The sequence below is a fragment of the Laccaria bicolor genome, genomic scaffold (genome assembly GCF_000143565.1).
Source record: "Laccaria bicolor S238N-H82 LACBIscaffold_2 genomic scaffold, whole genome shotgun sequence".
NCBI classification, from domain to species: Eukaryota; Fungi; Basidiomycota; class Agaricomycetes; order Agaricales; family Hydnangiaceae; genus Laccaria; species Laccaria bicolor.
In genome coordinates this window covers 2,577,515-2,590,571 of record NW_001889873.1, presented here as the reverse complement: position 1 = coordinate 2,590,571, position 13,057 = coordinate 2,577,515, and the positions used below count along the sequence as shown (strand labels likewise).

General features: G+C 48.3%; 4 protein-coding genes across 4 annotated transcripts; 2 read left to right on the top strand and 2 right to left on the bottom strand.

The window, feature by feature from the left end:
• Positions 1-122: 122 nt before the first annotated feature.
• Positions 123-1,774, bottom strand: LACBIDRAFT_305976 (uncharacterized protein; the record flags this gene model as incomplete). The annotated part of the gene is made up of 10 exons (XM_001874817.1): positions 123-162; positions 213-223; positions 290-327; positions 376-544; positions 599-719; positions 773-859; positions 912-972; positions 1,028-1,277; positions 1,346-1,360; positions 1,406-1,774. The coding sequence occupies 10 exons, from the start codon at positions 1,772-1,774 to the stop codon at positions 123-125; spliced, it is 1,161 nt and encodes a 386-aa protein (XP_001874852.1).
• Positions 1,775-1,856: 82 nt separating this feature from the next.
• Positions 1,857-3,305, bottom strand: LACBIDRAFT_305975 (uncharacterized protein; the record flags this gene model as incomplete). The annotated part of the gene is made up of 2 exons (XM_001874816.1): positions 1,857-2,728; positions 2,780-3,305. The coding sequence occupies 2 exons, from the start codon at positions 3,303-3,305 to the stop codon at positions 1,857-1,859; spliced, it is 1,398 nt and encodes a 465-aa protein (XP_001874851.1).
• A 575-nt stretch (positions 3,306-3,880) lies between these two features.
• Positions 3,881-9,530, top strand: LACBIDRAFT_187667 (1,3-beta-glucan synthase). Its single transcript, XM_001875351.1, has 9 exons — positions 3,881-4,000; positions 4,063-4,680; positions 4,736-7,403; positions 7,453-7,632; positions 7,689-8,533; positions 8,587-8,917; positions 8,968-9,041; positions 9,094-9,157; positions 9,212-9,530. The coding sequence occupies exons 1-9, from the start codon at positions 3,920-3,922 to the stop codon at positions 9,265-9,267; spliced, it is 4,917 nt and encodes a 1,638-aa protein (XP_001875386.1). The 5' UTR covers positions 3,881-3,919; the 3' UTR covers positions 9,268-9,530.
• Positions 9,531-9,605: 75 nt separating this feature from the next.
• On the top strand, positions 9,606-13,030 carry LACBIDRAFT_305973 (uncharacterized protein; the record flags this gene model as incomplete). Its single annotated transcript, XM_001875350.1, has 5 exons — positions 9,606-9,707; positions 9,763-9,884; positions 9,935-9,972; positions 10,022-10,282; positions 10,335-13,030. The coding sequence occupies 5 exons, from the start codon at positions 9,606-9,608 to the stop codon at positions 13,028-13,030; spliced, it is 3,219 nt and encodes a 1,072-aa protein (XP_001875385.1).
• Positions 13,031-13,057: the final 27 nt, after the last annotated feature.

Here is a 13,057-nt window from a genome sequence, read left to right as displayed (position 1 = left end):
GGTCTGATGTGCTTTTCGAAGACTAGGGTGTGTATGTAATTGTAGATTAAATCCAGAATCATTGCAAACGGAAAACGTTAAACTAACAATGCGATGCGACCATGGGTAGGTTGAGTGACGACTCATATCGTCTCCTTGACAAGGGCAACAATAACTGTAACACTGGAATCAAATCAGCCCTATTTCTTGTCTTTGACTGTGAAATAACCTACTCATCTGGTTTCTGTGATTACATGAAGACATCCAGTAAGCAAAAGGCACAAGGAAGAAAATGGGGGGCTCAACGTACTCCGCCTCGGAAAAACATGCCTTGTCGAGCTGCGTCTCCTGGGTGTTTGGGTCAGCGATAGGATTGATCGAAAAGCTTCAACATACTCTCAAATGGGCTAACTCTGTCTTTGCTGTCCATACATAGACGCGCATAATGAACCATACGGTCTGCTATGGCTTGCACCCGTACGTCCTCGGACCCGCCAGCCCGGGAAGCGAGCAAGCATATAGTTGCCATGTCATCGGGGAATACATTATCCGATAGTCCGTCTGTCTGAAGCATTGAACCCGTCAGGGCTGGGAGAAGAGGCTGGTATCAGGGACATACATAGGCAACGATGATGTCGCCATCTCGTAATTTCACCTGGTGCGTGGATGCCTCGCTTGGGGAATCGACGCAAGCTCGAGGAAACCTGCGACCGGAATTGGCAGGAAGTTTTGTCAGCTGTCTATGATACCCTGTCAGCTCAGCAATTAAACGACGAGTACCAGAGGTGTTCACTTTGGACAATTGAAAAAGTGTGTTTGTGATGGTTGTCGGTATAACATATTTGAACCCCGAAATATCGTGAAACCACTATCGCCCAGACTATAAAGGGAATGGTCAAAGAGAGCAATCCACGAGGCTGCAAAAAACTTACTTTGCCGAGCGAAGTACTCCGGAAGAAGCATTTAGGCTAATAATGCACGCTGTACTTGAACCTGAGCAAAGAGTTAACGCTGGTTATATGTAGAATCTGAAGAAACGGATCCTTACCAGCCTGAACAAACCGCTCTCGAAGGACACCACCATACGCCAAATCCAGACATTCATATGGGGTCATCTCCCAGCCCTCTATCTGTTCGCGCTCCTCATAGTCCATGGTGGGGTCAATCTCGGGCTCTCCCGCCCAAGCATTTCTCGAATAACGGTGGGCGTGGTACATAAGAGCTTGGGAGAAGAGAGATGGGTCGACGCCGCTGTCCGTCCATCCGCCAACCCCATCCGCAACGCCAAATGAGACGCCCTTAACACGGACAAGAAAGGGTTAAGGACCCGGAGCACATCTTGAAAGGCGGGAAGGAGAACGCTTACTGACTGGCTCCGCATCTGTCAAAAAGGGACTTTGAGCAACAAGAAATAGAGATGACGCGCGCGCGCCCGCTCGCGCACCTGGATCATCTTATTCCTCTTGCGCGACGGGTGACGCGGGGAGGGAGGAGGAGGAATAGTGCCTACCTCTTGTATAAAAAAGAAGTCTTCGCCTGCGTCATTGTTATTATAAGCTGATTTTGGACGTGAAAGCATTTTATCCCGCCATGATCCAATGGGGGTATCCGGAGGAAAGGGAACCTTTCGTATTCGGTGGTCTTCAACTTTTCCTGCCCAGCTTGCGGCGATGTGAAAGGTATAGGGACGGGGAGCAAGAGTTGCGAGGGAGCGAAACCGATGGGTCTTGCGCAGTATTTGCCGGACTAGAGAGGGTTTGTAGTGATGGGTCAGTGTATGGAGAGTCCGCGTCATAGTGGGCGTTCAAGCCAAGTAGGTCCGAAAGAATCATTTGAACGCGGTTCATTACGCCACGTGATCATGCATTTTTTTCTCTCTATTTACGCTTAAACGGATTTCTACTTGGGTGTCTGGGTGGAGGTTGGTTTTGCTGCGGTACGGTGTTGACAGCCTCATGTGCGCGTTTTACCAAAAGTTCTCCCAGCTGTTGCCTCGCAGCCGCCGCTTTTCCTGCCCTCCGGTCGACAACAGCAATCTCTGGATGCCCACTCTCCTCTTTTTTCTTCTTTATCCGTATCATTTCCTTCTTCTGAATGCCTGACATAACCTTTGCAAGGTGCGACCATGCCAGCGGCTCGCGGTACAACATTAACTTTGCTTCACCGGGGTCCTTTGGAAGTTGACCTATACGACGTTGAGGGCGAGCGAAGAACGCATGAGCTGTAATTTGCCGAGCGTCCCTTTCTTCGTGCCGTTGAGTATCTCTATCGCGTTCCACGTCTAAATGTTCGTGAATGCTTTCATCTTCCACCTCCTCATTAAGGAAGAACTGATCGGGGTCGTATACAGGCGGGGACGACGACAGGTTGTCACGCTTTTTTGGTCTCTGACTGAAACTGCCCTGTTTGTTTCTAGAATAAAATCCAGCCTGTCTTTGTTCTTCCTCCGTGAAAAGTGTTGCTGTGTTTCCAATGATAATGTTTCTAGATTGAGAGCCCGTTTTCTTGCGAGGAATCACAGCAAAAGAATTCTGAGGCGCGACGGTGGAGACTTTGGTTTGGGGCTTGGCTAGGGGGTCATTAAAAGTTGTGATTTGGAGTGTGAAAGGGTTTTTTGAGGAGTGAAGGGTGGGTGAAAGTTTTTGGAGGGCAGAAAGAGCAGTGTAGAGTGAGGATGGGTGGTACAAAACCTGCTCATTCCCCTGGTTGAATTCAGGTGGAATAGAGGAGCACTTGGTACCTCTAAGGTCTAAAAAAAATAAGTTGGTGCGAGTTGGGGCATGATAGGTTTGGAACGAACCAATAACTGACAACAGAACAAACTTTGCAAGATGAGGGAAGACGTCGTTTGTGATGTTCTTGCAGTTTCTAAGACGCAAAATTCGCAAAGGCCATGGACCTCTGTGAGACAATTCCTCGGTTTGAAGGGTAGCTGCCAGAGTTCTGATGGCATAGGGGGTGAGAGAGGTGCTGGACGCGTCCAATGCGATGAGGGTATGAAGGGCACCAAGACGTGTTATTGTGACATCGGTTACCTGGGAACAACCGGGTAATTCAAGGATGGTAACGAGGGAAAAGAGGGATGTATTGGAAATGTGCTGGAGGAGGTTGAGATGGGGATTGTCGAATGGTAAATTGTAGACTGAAAGAGAGGTAGGCAGACCATTATAGATCTGTACGAGGGTGGCCCAGAGACGAGGGTCGAGGTATTTGTCTGGAATAGAAAAGTGGGAAGAACGGTAGTTGAGGCGGAGATTGAGGAGATGTGCTTGATCTGGTGAATTCGAGAGAAGGTGAAGACAATAATAGACAAGAGACGGAACCATGATAGATTATTTATTTATTTATTTAGTGTTGTCATGCGGTCACGTTCTTGACGGTCACATCATCTCCCTGTCCGAGTCTCCCACTCTCCCTCTCTCTAAGTATTCCTCATCGCTGGCGTCAACACTCTTTCCTCTGTTCTCTCATTTATCCCCTTTCTTTCTCTAATGTCTGCCCCCTCAGGCTTTCCACCACCTCAGGACACACGCAACAACCCCTTTGCACAACGCCCACCTCAAAATAATCCTTCCTTCCCCATTCATAATAATGGTCCCGCCTTCCCAAGACCGGGTCCCTCTTTCCCCATTGCTCGCCGAGACTATGATGCAGAGTCAGATATGAGCGACCATTACAACTCAATGAATTCTAGCACAACGCGACTTGCAGGTGCACCTGCATTCTATGATCAATCTAGTGGTAAGTCTCTTCCGCCGCGCCGCCTCTGCCGCTCTTTACAACTTTACTTTCAGGCGATACCGGCTCCGAGATATACGGTCGTCGATATGACCCCTCAGTCGACTCCCATGCCAGTATTCCAAGCATATCTCCTTATGCTGACCCTGGTCTCGGCTCCACTGAACATTATCCCGCTTGGTCTGCGGATCGTCAAATACCGATGTCAACCGAGGAAATTGAAGACATTTTTCTTGACCTCACTCAGAAGTTTGGTTTTCAGAGAGATTCAATGAGGAATATGGTATGTTTCCTCCGATTTCCGAGCTAATTTTATTCATATAAAAAAACACTCTTACCTTGCAGTTCGACTTCACGATGCATCTTCTTGATTCTCGCGCATCCCGTATGAGCCCAAATCAGGCTCTCATCACTCTTCATGCAGACTACATTGGCGGACAACATGCCAACTACCGCAAGTGGTACTTTGCTGCTCAGCTCAACCTCGATGATGCCGTCGGTCAATCACAGAATCCCGGTCTTCAACGTCTCAAGAGCGTCAAGGGCGGCGGAAAGCCTGCAGGCGCAAAGTCACTTGACAGTGCACTCAACCGCTGGCGAAATGCCATGAACAACATGAGCCAGTATGACCGTCTCCGTCAAATAGCCCTGTATCTCTTGTGCTGGGGAGAGGGGGGCAACGTTCGATTCGTCCCGGAGACTCTGTGCTTCATTTTCAAATGCGCGGACGACTATTACCGTAGTCCAGAGTGTCAAAACAGGGTCGAGCCAGTACCTGAGGGGCTTTACCTCAACACCGTCATCAAACCTCTTTACCGCTTCATGCGAGACCAGGGTTATGAAGTCGTTGATGGAAAGTTTGTGAGGAAGGAGAAGGATCACGCAGATATCATTGGCTATGATGATGTCAACCAACTGTTCTGGTATCCGGAAGGTCTCGCCAAGATTGTTCTCTCGGATAATGTGCGTCGAATCTTATCCTTTTACAATCACTTCCATTGAATATATCTTATCACAGACCCGTCTTGTTGATGTTCCACCTTCTCAACGCTTTATGAAGTTTAGCAAGATAGAGTGGAACCGTGTCTTTTTCAAGACCTATTTCGAGAAGCGCTCTACAGCCCATCTATTGGTCAACTTCAATCGTATCTGGATCCTACACGTCTCCGTTTTCTACTTTTACACAGCTTTCAACTCTCCGAAAGTCTACGCCCCTCGAACGAAAGCCACTCCTTCAGCTCCGATGACTTGGTCTGCCGTTGCTCTTGGAGGCGCCGTGTCCACTATCATCATGCTCCTTGCAACCATCGCCGAATTCTCATACATTCCTACCACTTGGAATAATGCCTCACATTTGACTACACGTTTCATTTTCCTCCTGGTCATTCTTGCACTAACGGCGGGACCGACCTTTTACATTGCTATGGTGGACGATCGACCCGCTCAGACTCAAATTCCTCTCATCATCGGCATCGTACAATTCTTCATCTCTGTCGTGGTCACCATTGCATTTGGACTCATTCCTTCTGGACGGATGTTTGGTGACCGCGTAGCAGGCAAGTCCCGCAAATATATGGCCTCCCAAACTTTCACGGCATCCTATCCTGCTTTGGCACGCAGTGCCCGCAGTGCCTCCATCTCTCTCTGGCTTCTCATTTTTGGGTGCAAGTTTGCCGAATCCTACTTCTTCTTGACGTCTTCGTTCAGTAGCCCCATTGCCGTCATGGCAAGGACGAAAGTTCAAGGTTGCAACGATAAACTATTCGGAAATGCCCTGTGCACAAACCAAGTGCCATTCACCCTTGCGATCATGTATGTGATGGATCTAGTGCTCTTCTTCCTGGATACATATTTGTGGTACATCATATGGATTGTCATCTTCAGCATCGGACGCTCGTTCTCACTCGGCTTGTCCATCTGGACGCCTTGGAAGGACATTTTCACCAGACTGCCAAAGAGAATTTACGCAAAATTGTTGGCGACGGCGGAGATGGAGGTTAAATACAAGCCCAAAGTGTTGGTTTCCCAGATCTGGAATGCCGTCATCATTTCCATGTATCGCGAGCATTTACTCTCTATTGATCATGTCCAGCGCCTCCTCTATCATCAAGTGGATGGTGCTGATGGCCGCCGAACCCTACGTGCTCCTCCCTTCTTCACCAATCAGAATGGTTTCAAGGGCAATTTCTTCCCACCGGGTGGCGAAGCTGAACGCCGTATTTCCTTCTTTGCGTCCTCGTTGACCACCGCCCTTCCTGAGCCCTTGCCCGTCGACGCCATGCCCACTTTCACGGTTCTCGTGCCACATTATTCGGAAAAGATTTTGTTGAGTCTTCGCGAAATCATTAGGGAGGAGGACCAAAATACCCGCGTTACACTGTTGGAGTATTTGAAACAGCTGCACCCTGTCGAGTGGGACAATTTTGTCAAAGATACCAAGATACTTGCAGAGGAAGGTGCTGACAGCACGACAAGCCAGGCAAATGAGAAGACTTCCAAGACCGACGATCTTCCGTTCTACTGCATCGGTTTCAAGACTTCCTCCCCTGAATACACTCTTCGCACGCGCATTTGGGCGTCTTTGCGCGCTCAGACCTTGTATCGCACAGTCTCCGGTATGATGAACTACTCCAAAGCGATTAAATTGCTCTACAGAGTTGAGAATCCGGACATCGTGCACAATTTTGGCGGGAACACTGAGCGGCTTGAGCGCGAACTTGAGCGCATGGCACGACGTAAATTCAAGTTTGCCATTTCTATGCAACGGTTCTCCAAATTCAACAAGGAGGAACAAGAGAATGCCGAATTCCTATTGAGGGCGTACCCCGATCTGCAGATTGCTTACCTCGATGAAGAGCCAGGTCCCAAGGGGGGTGAATCAAAACTTTTCTCTGCGCTGATTGATGGACACTCGGAAATTGACGAGAAAACTGGCAAGCGAAAGCCTAAATTCCGTGTTGAGCTTCCTGGAAATCCAATTCTTGGAGATGGCAAGTCTGACAACCAGAACCATGCGATGATCTTTTATCGTGGAGAATATTTGCAACTTATCGATGCTAATCAAGATAACTATTTGGAAGAATGTTTGAAGATTCGCAATATCCTTGGAGAGTTTGAAGAATTATCCATCTCGAGTCAGAGTCCGTATGCTCAGTGGGGTCACAAAGAGTTTTCCAAATCCCCTGTTGCCATCGTTGGTACCCGCGAGTACATCTTCTCGGAAAATATCGGTGTTCTTGGAGATATCGCTGCCGGCAAGGAACAAACATTCGGTACACTGACAGCGCGTGCCCTGGCTTGGATTGGTGGCAAGCTGCATTATGGCCATCCAGATTTCCTCAACGCTACTTTCATGAATACTCGTGGGGGTGTGTCCAAGGCGCAAAAGGGGTTGCATTTGAACGAGGATATTTTTGCGGGTATGAACGCATTTGGACGTGGAGGTCGAATCAAGCATTCGGAGTATTATCAATGCGGCAAAGGTCGCGATCTTGGGTTTGGGACGATCCTGAATTTTCAGACCAAGATTGGGACTGGAATGGGAGAGCAGATGCTAAGCCGAGAGTATTATTACCTCGGCACTCAACTACCTATCGACCGCTTCCTCACGTTTTACTATGGTCATCCTGGATTCCACATCAACAATATTCTTGTTATCAAGTCCATCCAGATTTTCATGGTAACCTGTGAGTCTTTTTATTTCAACCTTTCTCCACTTTTTTGAACGTTTTCTAGTGCTTTTCATCGGAACACTCAACAAGCAGCTGGCTATCTGTCGAGTAGATTCTCAAGGCAACGTGATCGGTGGGCAACCTGGGTGCTATAATCTCATTCCTGTGTTCGATTGGATCAGGCGTTGCATCGTCTCTATATTTTTGGTTTTCGGCATTGCGTTCTTGCCGCTGTTCTTGCAAGGTACTTGTTTTGATTCTCATCCTTTGAAGTGCCTTTCACTTAGTTGTTGAACCTAGAACTTGTAGAACGTGGTACCGGCAAAGCCCTGCTTCGATTAGGCAAACATTTCTTATCCCTGTCGCCCATATTCGAAGTGTTTTCGACTCAAATCTACTCGAATTCTATCCTAAGCAATCTTAGCTTTGGTGGTGCCCGATATATTGCGACAGGGCGTGGCTTTGCCACCACTCGTATTTCGTTCAGCATTCTCTATTCCCGCTTTGCTGGACCAAGCATCTACATGGGCATGAGAAATCTGCTTATTTTGCTTTACGCCACAATGTCAATCTGGATACCCCATCTGATTTACTTCTGGCTTTCGGTCTTGTCTCTATGCATTGCCCCCTTTTTGTTCAACCCCCATCAATTTTCATATGCCGACTTCATAATCGACTATCGCGAGTTCCTTCGGTGGATGTCGCGTGGCAACTCTCGGACGAAAGCAAGCAGCTGGTACGGGTATTGCCGTTTGTCGCGTACTATGATCACGGGCTACAAGAAGAAAAAGTTGGGACACCCTTCAGAGAAACTCTCTGGTGATGTTCCTCGAGCAAGCTGGAGATCGGTCATTTTTGTAGAAGTCCTGTGGCCCATCTGTAGCTCCATCATTTTCGTGGTGGCGTATATGTTTGTTAAATCGTTCCCGGACAAAGACGGAAACCAACATCCCAGTCCCCTCATTCGAATCGCCGTGATCGCCATCGGACCTGTCGTGTGGAACGCTGCAATTCTCATCTCCTTTTTTTTCATCTCCCTGTTCCTGGGGCCTATGATGGAATCTTGGGCAAAGTTCGGGTCAGTTATGGCCACTGTTGCTCACACCCTTTGCCTATTTGGATTGGTAGCGTTTTTCGAGTTCTTTGTACGTTTTTGATTTACACTATGGTGGGCTATTGCTGACATAGGGTGTCGTAGTGGTTCCTCGAGCTCTGGGACGCCTCGCACGCCGTCCTGGGTGTAATAGCGATCATTGCCGTCCAGCGTACTGTCCAAAAGATCCTTATCGCTGTCTTTTTGACCCGTGAGTTCAAACACGACGAAACGAATCGTGCATGGTGGACTGGCAAATGGTATGGTCGGGGATTGGGTAACTCCGCCATGTCACAACCTGCACGAGAGTTCATTGTTAAAATCGTCGAGATGTCGCTCTGGGGTTCAGATTTCCTACTTGGCCATGTCCTGCTGCTCATCTTGACACCGCCCATCCTGATACCGTATGCAAATAGCTTGCACTCAACCATGCTGTGTACGTCCCTCCACTCGTCCTCGCTTTCATATTGTTTAATTCATGAACAGTCTGGCTCCGACCTTCCAAACAAATACGAGCTCCACTCTTTTCCACGAAACAAAAGAGACAACGAAGATGGATCGTAAGTAAAGCCTCGTGTTCCCTCGCATGGTTATCTTATCGCCTAACCCTAGGTCATGAAATATACCATTGTTTACGTTGTCGTGATCGCCTTCCTCGCGGCGCTGATCGTTTTGCGTGAGTCCAATTGCGTTGTGCTTGACGAATATCAATTAATGACGATACCTGTAGCCGCTCTAATGCGGGATCGAATCACGTTTGATTGTTCCATCTGCAGGAATATATAACAATTTAACGCCTATCCACCCACTCGCATCACGGTGACTTATCAATAAATCCTCCCCAGGCCCAACGGTTAGGACGGTGATGTCTGTACATACCACCCATAACACTCCTTCGTCCCATGTATCATAATCAGCATTAGATATCAGCCTGTTGCCCGGCGTACATAATCAGGATAGAATACCCACCCGTACCAGCAGGATTCCTTCATACCCTAGGCAATGCTTTGATTTATTTAGGATCGACAAATGTAATTCCCTCAAAATTCCCTTTGAAAGCCATCAGCATCATGTGATTCATTTAAGGCTACCTCTTCCTTCTCTCTGTCTCTTTGACGCGTCGAATGGACTACTTTTCAAAATTTCTGAGAACGTCAGTCCAGCCGGCTGCCAAAATTTCCATAGATCATGCACAAGAGTTCCATAAATCCTGGAACTTTGTCAAGGTTATCGCCCCACTTTTGTTTCGTTGTCTGAGTTATTATTGAACAACGCCCCCAGAATACACTCCTTCAACCAGATGAACGCCAACTGACAAAGGGGATAAGCTCAACTGACGTGCCTTCACATCTACGTTCGATGGTGGATTCGCTTGTCTGGGAATCTACAAGAACAGAAGAGGGGTGTGTTCATCGTTCCGTCAGATCGCGAATGTGGACTCAGTCTGTGATAGAGGCACTGGTGCTTGCTTAGAATACCTCCTTAAGAACGGTACGTTGAGTTCCGCTTTTGTTCACGCCTGACTTACGGTTGTCTCAAGATGTTCTTGGGACGCTCGTTCGGCTCAGTGAAGCCGATCGTCCATCAGGCATCCAAGCAGAAGTTTTGCGCGCGGTACAGAATATGGTGGTACTGTTGGACGAGCAATTTCTGGTACATTCTGCAGTTCACAGGGCGGTGCTAAGGCTCCTCCGCAATTGCGTGGGGGACGACTTGCAAGAGCAATTAGATGGACGAAGCAAAGTTATGGGTGCTGCAGGCAACGCGGCTAAAAGCCAGCCCTCTGAACACGAGGAAGATTGTGCGTGAGGCTTTTATTCAGGACCGATGCCTGCCTCACTTCAATCCTTCAGTGGTCAACCTCCTCTGCATCTTGTGTAGCCGTATTCGGACATATCGCGAGCTTCTTATGATCTTCTTCCATGATAAACATTGGTATCGATCCGAGCCCTTGTTCTCTGTCGAGGAGGAAGAAGAGGAGGAAGAGGAAGAGGATATTGATGTTGCGGAAGAAGATAAGGTCGACGAGCCGTCGTCGCCATCTCGCTCTACCTCACCTAGCCCCTCTCAAGCCACCATAACTTCTATTCAAGCCCCCTCTTTGGCAAAGAAACCGGAATATGAATTCCTCTTGTTTAATTACCTTCTTCGTTTTGTCCATCGTGAAGGACAGATAGGGGAATTTGCTCGCGCAGGCCTAATTTTCCTAATGGATGTCGCCATGTCCTCGGGAGAGTCAGGAACTGGATCATCCAAAGATGAAAATTTACACTCTCCAGACACACCTATCTCTGACCCCGTTAACGACGCCGCTTTGGCACTTGCTGAGTATATCCTTGACGGCGATTTTTCCGAGGTTTTGGGTGCTGGTCTAGGCGCCGTATATTCTCTCCTCCCTTCGAAACTCGGCTTCTTCCCTCAAAAATCGTCGTCAGATCCAAGTAGCAACACAATGACGATTGGTAGCACTGGTATGGAGACTGAAGACGAGAACGAACAGCTCATGGCCTTGAAGGATAGAAATCGTGCAATGGGTATCGAAGATGCTCAGAACTCTGATTTCAAGTCACGACTAGATCATTTCCTAAAATTGCTGGAATTTCTCCAGGATGTTTTGAGGCGCAACGTCTCTCATGATAATGTCGATGCGTCGGCACTGGTCGGAACGGCCATCGTTCAGTCTATCTTAGACGCCGTCCGTCGTATATTCCTCGAAAATGTGTTATACCCCTCCATCTTGGAGTGCTCGGATGCGGATGGGAGCGCCGTCGCTGTCATGTCATATATCGAGATCATGATAAGGACCCTTCAACCAGGACCCCTATCCAGCCTACTTGTCAATTTTCTCATCAACGAAGACAATGATGAGCCCCGACACAGGCAGCGCCCACATGCAATGTTAAATTTGGGTTCTACTCCGCCTCAAACTGGGTCTTCGCATGATAAAAACGCGAAACTCAGAAGGCGGAAGAGTAGTGCAATGGTGCTATTAGAAATGGAAGCACCCGAGTCCAGAAAACCATCAGAATACTTTACCTCTATGGGCCGATTTACCCTCAGAGATCTTCTTCTTTCCAACCTGCGATCAAAATCTCAAGCAACAGCAACCTCCGCCCTACAACTTCTGCAATCAATGCTCGTTTATCATCCTGAGTTGACCGTCGCACGGCTTCTTCTCGTAATACCCGATCCAATGGCAACCGCTTTTCCTTGTCTTGTTTTGCTCAAGCAGCGTCGTGAATCAACGCATTTATTTGAGTCTGCTGAAGAGGATGATGAAGAATCATTTCGGTATCCTGGAGAAGAGAAAGAAGATGAGACCAGTTTTTCTTCTTCTACGAATGACTCAATGTTTTCTCAGCCTGATACAACCTACTCCACCCACGAGCGTGAAATGGGACTTTATCTCACTCTTATATCTCGCGTTGATTCATCGCACAAAAATGACGGCTTCAGTACGGGATACGACCACTATCTTCGGGACGCACTTATTTCAGTCCAAAGTCAGCCAGTATATTGGCTAGCGTGTCAGAACTCTGATGAAGCGGCGTCAACGCGGCCACTCAAGCATCGCTTAAACCCCAATGACCCCGTACTTTCTCGTCTTTTGGAGTCCATGAGGGCTTTCTTCTCGAACACTCCTGACTTCAACATCACCCTGACGGGGGTATTAGCTACTTTGGCGATTCATCCTTATCGTTCACTTGCTGGCTGGTTAACTGTTGCCCACGATGACACATCCTCCGATGTACAAAGCGCAGTTCAGGACGTAGAGGACGACGACGGAGATGACCGTTCCATTGACTTCCTCATCGAGGAAAAGCTGGCTAATGATACAATTTATCTGCCAGCTGCAAGTATGGATGACAGTTCTCGACCGGTTTTGTACACCATATTCCATGGTCTTATCAATCAACTTGAGCGATACCGACAACTAGTGGATGACTTTGACAAATTTTTACTCGAGAGACGGCAAGGGCTTCTCTTCTCGGAAAATTTGACGGATGCCCTCCATCTTTCGCTGGATATCGTTGACGAGTCAAAGCCGGTTCTACCCACGTCTGACATCACTCCAAAAGCGAAGCTCAAGCCCCCAAAGGCATCGGCCTCGTCCTTCGTATCATTCCTGACGCCAAAAAAAAGCAAAGCCGTCCGACCACCTCAGCCAGAGCCATCGACGCCTCAGAAAGCGCCCTCAAAGAATACACCAGCCAGTCCTTTCGGCGCACACTATCAGCAAACTGGGTCGATCAGCGTCGAGCCATTCATTGCCCCCGTCCCATATACAGCTCTATGGACCCCCTCTAAAGTGACCGCGTGGAAGTCGGTTGAAGAAGACGTCTTCGGGTCTGGCTGGGTCGAGAAGGAAACGGACGAGTGGGAAGCGGGCGAGAATGTGGATGACGGAAATAAGGCTGGGACGACAGTGCGGGTGACGTTGTCGCAACTCCTCGATAATGTCGTCATCTTGGAGGAAAGCATAAAAGAGCTTGTGGCCATTATTCATGCCCGACGGAGCCTGGGTATCGATCATCTTCGTTACCTTTGATACCCTCCTCTTCATCAATCGCAGGTT

Coding starts and splice junctions, on each gene's coding strand:
- LACBIDRAFT_187667 (XM_001875351.1), top strand. CDS start 3,920: ATGTCAACCGAGGAAATTGAAGACATTTTTCTTGACCTCACTCAGAAG. Junction 4,681..4,735: donor AGATTGTTCTCTCGGATAAT/GTGCGTCGAATC, acceptor ATCTTATCACAG/ACCCGTCTTGTTGATGTTCC. Junction 9,158..9,211: donor CGCGGCGCTGATCGTTTTGC/GTGAGTCCAATT, acceptor CGATACCTGTAG/CCGCTCTAATGCGGGATCGA.